The 6,726-nt window shown below is 37.0% G+C and overlaps 1 protein-coding gene across 1 annotated transcript; it reads left to right on the top strand.

Moving 5' to 3' along the window:
* The first annotated feature begins 335 nt into the window (after positions 1–335).
* LOC110885924 lies at positions 336–4,986 on the top strand. Its single transcript, XM_022133664.2, has 3 exons — positions 336–445; positions 1,378–3,931; positions 4,699–4,986. The coding sequence occupies exons 2-3, from the start codon at positions 1,390–1,392 to the stop codon at positions 4,728–4,730; spliced, it is 2,574 nt and encodes an 857-aa protein (XP_021989356.1). The 5' UTR covers positions 336–445; positions 1,378–1,389; the 3' UTR covers positions 4,731–4,986.
* Positions 4,987–6,726: the final 1,740 nt, after the last annotated feature.

Raw genomic sequence — 6,726 nt, 5'->3', positions numbered from 1 at the left:
CGAACGTGGTACGTGAATTCTCAGAGACGCCTCTGAGTGTGTTTGTTTATATATGTGTGTGTGAGAGAGTTTTTTCGTATATTTTAATAAAAGCAAGGGGTAAATAAGTAATTTCAGATGGACTTAACGAAGAAAACTAACAACTATCCACTCCATGGACTATCCGAGTAATAAACTGTCAAACCACAAGGACCATCAGTGTAATTTTCAAAAAATGAGGACTAAAAGTGTTATTTTACAAAATCACATGATGATCCAATCGGAGCATTTTACTCTTAAAATTTTCCTCAAAACCTAATGGCGCCAATTTCAGTCTTGTATTAAAACCGCAACAATTTGGAGGGAGAAACGAAACTATTTAAAAAGGTGGAACACCCAAAACCTTTCTCAAAACTTTTCAAATATCTTTCTTCCTCTCTCTCTCTCTCTCGCTCCTCATCACCGTGTAAGTTACATTTCCCCCCAATTCGATTGTTTTCATCTACTGCTTCCAATTGCAATCTGTATTTTGTCATTAACACTGATCGTACGTACCTAAATAAGGGTTTATCTCTGTGATTTAGTAGTTATTATGTTACCTAGACTTGTAATTGTTAGAAATTAGGGTTTATATCTTGTTACGGAGCGTGTGTTTGATCCTGTTGAGTTGAAACAAGAAGCATGATTATGAAATTATTGTTAATTCGATTGCTGTCTTTTTATTGTTTTGATTATGTTTTTGGCATTCTCTATTGTTGTACTTGTTATGATATGCAATGGTATGCTTTTTGTTGTTGATATAAGAGAATATGAGATCATGTAATGTGTTATATTAGGGCTGTGGTGATGAAATAAATGCTTACAAGCTTTGGTACTCATGTGTAAATCTCATTAAGTAAAGTTCGTACAAAGATGCGATGAATTGCGGTTGTATTAGGATGGAAGTTACTTGAATGTCTACAAATAGGGCTTTAGGGTTGTAATTTGATCTTTTTTAGTATTGAAAAGTGATTTTGTATCACTAAGAGATCAACTTACTTCTTGAAAGCTATGTGGTTAATATCGGTTATATAGGTCCTCTAGTAAAATATCGGTGTCAACTATATGTCAGAATATCGGTAACGATATTATCGGCGATATTGACCGATATATCACCGATATTTGACCAATATAACCGATATATCATCGAATTATTAGTGTTAAATTGCTATATATATACCTACACATATATAAACTCTGCATGGTATTAAAATTACTGATATCTCACCGAGATAACCTATATCTCAAATATCGGTCCTTGACCAATATCCGATATTTTACTCCATTAACTGCATAGCTTGAAAGTTCATTTTTTGTTTTTATTATCAAGAAGATTACCTGAGTCTCTTACATTTTTAGGTTACAGTGGCAATGGAGTGCAACAAAGATGAGGCTTGTAGAGCCAAGGAAGTTGCAGTAGAAAAGATGGTGAGAAATGAGTTTGAAGCGGCTCGAAAGTTTGCATTGAAGGCCAAACAGTTATTCCCAGAATTAGATAACATTTCGCAAATAATTGCAGTCTGTGATGTTCATTGTTCTGCACAAAAAATGATATATAATGGTGGAAAGGACTTATATGGAATCCTTCAAGTCGAAAACGTAGCTGATGAAACAAGCATCCGGAAACAATACCGAAAACTCGCACTTGTACTTCATCCTGACAAAAACAAATTTCCGGGAGCAGAAGCGGCGTTTAAACTTATCGGCGAAGCACATATGACACTTTCCGACAAAGAAAAAAGGTCGGTTTATGACATCAAGTGTCGACAGTTTGCCAGACCTGCTGTTACAAAGGTTCAAGACCGTCAAGGAAACCAAACTTCTAATGCTGGTCAGAACAAGTTCAATTATGGGCAGAGTACAAAGTTTAACGGTTTGAATCACGCTCAACACTCAGCATCAAAACAGAATATCCGGTTAACATTCTGGACATATTGCGTGTTCTGTACCATAAAGTATGAGTATAACAGAGAACATGTTAACAAGCCTTTGCGGTGTCAGCATTGCTCAAAGATCTTCATTGCTTATGACTATGGTGCACCAAGTGGAGCGGGAACCAGTTTTGTGAACGAGAAGAGTGCTAATCTTAAATCCAAGCCTGTTTCTCAACAGAAAGAGGCTGAAAAATCGGAGAAAGTCAAAGTCAATAAACAGGAAGGGGCCACAAAGTCAAAGAGTGCAAATCTTGGATCCAAGCCTGTTTCTCAACAGAAAGAGGCTGGGAAATCCGAGAAAGTCAAAGTCAAAGGCAATAAACAGGAAGGGGTCACAAAGTCAAATGCCAATGTACAGAAGCCAATGGAAACAGGAACTGTTAAAGGCGTGAATAAAAAGCGAGGAAGAAAAACAGAAGAAGAATCTAATGAAAGTCGTTCTGATGAAAGCGAGGTGACAGGTGGCGGTCTTGGTGGTATTAGTGTCAATCAGCGAAGATCTTCTCGGCAAAAACAACACGTTTCTTACCGGGAAGACGGTGATGATGAGTTTAGCCCTCAAAAGCGATCAAAACCAAATAAACCGTCCAATGAAGTTGAAGATATGAAAAACGAAAATGTATCTGGTTGTGAAGATACATCTGACAATATTTCTGAATCTGATTCAGAACCGGAGTTAGTAGACTGTCCGGAACAAGAATTCTGTAATTTCGACAAGGATAAAGAAGCACATTGTTTTGCAGTTGATCAAATCTGGGCGTGTTATGATTCTCTTGACGGCATGCCACGATTCTACGCACAAATCAACAAGGTTTATTCATCTGGGTTTAGGCTGCGGTTCACTTGGTTGGAGTCCGAGCCAACGGATGATCTTGAAACTAAATGGGTAGAAGAAGGGTTACCCGTTGCTTGTGGGGAGTTTGCGCTCGGTGAAACAGACGAAACCAGAGATCGACTCATGTTTTCTCATCAGATAGTATACAATAAGAAAGATGGGAGTAAATTTTCGTATGTCGTTAGTCCACAGAAAGGCGAAACGTGGGCTTTATATAAGGACTGGGATATAAAATGGAGTTCGGACCCAGAAAGTCATATGAAATTCCGATTTGATATGGTCGAGATTCTTTCGGTGCACGACGATTGGGTAACTGTTGCTTTTTTGTTGAAAGTGAAAGGTTTTGTAAGTGTGTTTCAGAGAGGAGTTGCGGAACATACGATTCCGTCCAATGAACGGTTTCGGTTTTCTCATCGTATCCCGTCAGCAAAACTGACTGGAACTGAAAGAGCTGGTGTACCCACTGGATCGTTTGAGCTCGACATGGCTTCTCTTCCCAGTGACTTTGAAGACTATTGTCATTATTATTCTAAAGTCAATGATGGTCAAAGTTCTTCTTCGGGTCATAACTTCAGATCCGACAAGCAGATCTCCAAATTTCAAGTAGGTCAGATATGGGCATATTGGGAACAACATGCTAACGGGATACGTCAATGCTATGCGCAAATTAAAAAGATTGAACATCAATCGTTTAAACTGCATGTATCTCTACTTAACCTATGCGACAATCCATGTAATGGATCTAGTGCGTGTGGTTTATTTAAACTGTCTGGTAAACGTAAAGTACTTGCAGCAAATACATTTTCTCATATTGTAAAAGCAGAAGCGTTTGGTAAAAAGTCGTTTAATATACATCCAAAGGAACAACAGATATGGGCTTTATGCAAAAGGCAGGAGGATGCTGGTGAATGTGAAATCGTTGAAGTTGTTGGGACTGATGCAGTTAGTATAAACGTTATGTCCCTGACGCGTGTATTCGGTTCTACGTCGGTTTTTATGTCCCCAAGGACACAAAGTTCGACAGGGAAGATTGTGGTGATACCACGGGTAGAGTTAAATAGATTCTCTCGTCAGATTCCTGCTTTTCGTTTTACAGATGACTGCTTGAGAAGCTGTTGGGAGCTTGATCCTGCCGCACTTACAGGTAACCTATGAAACTTTTTATCTCATGTTTCCCCTACTTGTAATTATCTTGTATGCACTATGTATAAGTGCATTATGTGGTTCTTTAACATATTATTGGTTCTGAAACAAATGTGATACATGTATATATAGGGCTACAAACGAACTGAACGAACATGATCAAGACCTTGTTCGTGTTCGTTTGTTAAGAAATATATGTGTTCACGAACTGTTCATGAACACTTATCGAACGAGATTTATGTTTGTGTTCGTTTGTTAATTTTAGACAACAACCGAAAACGAACGTTGATGAACACAAATGAGCCCAAACTAATGTTCATGAACACAAATGGAAACAAACGGACACAAACAAGCGTTCATGAACAAAATATATAACACACTGACACTTATTAAGTATTTTTATTTGTTTAAATTCTGAAGCATTTAAATAAAATATAAAAACTAAAAACACTAGTGAACTTTCAAACACGTTACTGAACATTCACGAATATAAATGAACGAACACAACCTTTGTTCATGTTTGTTCATTTAATAAACGAATGAAATTTCTTGTTGGTGTTTGTTTGTTTAATTAACGAACGGACACAAACAAACTTCTTGCCGGACGGTTCACGAACTGTTCGCCGAACGTTTGGTTTGTTTTCAGCTCTATGTATATATTTTTGGAACATACTTGATTGTATCTGTTTTATATTGATCTACATGAATTCTGCTATTAATCATCATCACAAATTTACAATACCTATTTTGTTTATTTTTATTTTCCAGGATTGCACCTGGTTGAACCTAATCAATGTTAGTCGAACTAATTCCAATAGCAAGTTAACATGTCTATCATAAACAAGTCTTGACGCCTACACTTAGCTAAAGACAAAGGCAGACAGTAACATGTATGCAGCAAGTGAATATGAGTGGGTTTTTTTTCAAGCAAATTATTTGTATCTCCTTTCTAGGTGCTCATTTTTGTTGACATTTAAGTCTTGAATATATCTGTTTTCAAGAATTTTGTTAGATCTTGTTTGTTTAATACCATATTTCTCGTTCAATTCAATATTATTACCATGATAATATGGTATAGTAACCTCTTCTTCTATTGGAATCTGGGATTTGTTTATAGATTTTTAAACTTTTATGTCTATGAAAGCGTAAAAGTATATAACGGTTTTTAACCATTTGTTGATAAATTTGCCAAGTACTTAAGAAATGTAATAAAATAGATTGTTAGTAGAAACAACTATTGTTGTGTACACAAGGCGGTTTGTAGTAGTGGATGAAAGAATCGGGTGCTTTCGTTTACAAATCATCCACACCAAACGCCATCTCAAGTGGCGCTACTCAGAATTCGAGATGTCACGATGTAGTAAAGTCAACATACGGTCACAGGTATATACCTGTGCAAGTAAATTTGTATGTAGAGAGCTTATGCTAACTTCTTATTGATTAGAGTTTGCAAGAGTTCTAATATTTTGTATTTTCTCAACATCAATATCAAATGGCAAGGTCTTAAAAGGTCAAGAACTGATAAGGGATTGAAGGCCATACCTCCCATTGCAAGTTCATGGCCTTCTAGAGACCTATTTAATTCTTGTATGTTTGTATTTATATTACTCTTGAACATGAAACAATATCATTATACTAACAATACCTATCTAGTTGTAAAGAGCATACAAATGAAACAAGTACATGCTAAAATTTACCTGCAAAAGATCATCATACTACAAATCCAAATTTATATTTTACATCTTATATACAATTTATGCCTATGTAGAATATATTTAAACTGTGTATGGATTCCATCCCAAATACATAAACGTGTATGTATTTATATAAACATGTTTATCGTTTATCACGTTTAGATCATATTGGTTCTCGTATTTTGTTGGATTAATATGCCTAGATATCGATAATCAACACTGCTAATAAGATGCGATGAAAAGAGTTACACTTTGGACAACGAATAAGAAATGATATTGAAAAAGTTAGATATTTTGATACAAAAAGGGGTGACTTTATTCAAGTTAAAGAGTTTATTTTTATAAATTATGAAGAAACACTAAGTTAATCGGGCGTTTAGACTAGGTTCGACAAGTTGGAGGATCTCCCAATTGCCGTAAGTTTTTGGATATTATCTGATCTGCAAAACTAAAACCACCATTAGGCTCATCACGAAACTAAAACCATCCTACGGCTTGAGAATAAGAATTGTTTTTTTTCCTTGCGTATAAGTGTAAAGTGTGAGTGAGAGCAAGGAGCATGGAATGATCACATGGGAAGAAGTATAGTATTTATAGCTGAAATGTGAGAAGGGAAGGGATTGGAGGAGACGTCACTTTCGAAAATATCCTTTTGATCTCCTCTGTGCTGAGGAGGGTGTGGATTCGCGAAACGTCATTGGCCAGGCGTCACTATCAGGATGTCCTTATGGTGATAGCCGTTAGTGGTGATTGAGGAGAACAACGATCCGCAGAACGTCATTGGCCAAACGTCGTTATCAAGGTGTTTTTGTAGTTTTCTCTGTGATAACCGTTGGCAGCGACTAGACAGAGATCCGCAGAACATCACTGACCATAAGACGCTATGAAGGTGTTCTTGTGGTCTCCTTTGTGGCAATTGCTAGTGGTGACCAAGGAGAACCGAGATCCGCAGAACGTCATTAGCAAGACGTCGCTATCATGATGTCCTTTTGGTCTCCTCTGTCTGGCATTTCCGACGTGGCATGTGGTCCTAGCGGATCGCTTATCTTTAACAACTTTTAAGATATGGGCTTGATCCGGATCTGCCCCGGACCCGCTATCA

The sequence above is a fragment of the Helianthus annuus genome, chromosome 15 (assembly GCF_002127325.2).
Source record: "Helianthus annuus cultivar XRQ/B chromosome 15, HanXRQr2.0-SUNRISE, whole genome shotgun sequence".
In the NCBI taxonomy this organism is placed as follows: Eukaryota; Viridiplantae; Streptophyta; class Magnoliopsida; order Asterales; family Asteraceae; genus Helianthus; species Helianthus annuus.
Note: the sequence above shows the minus strand (reverse complement) of the source record. Positions and strands in the feature narration are given on the sequence as shown.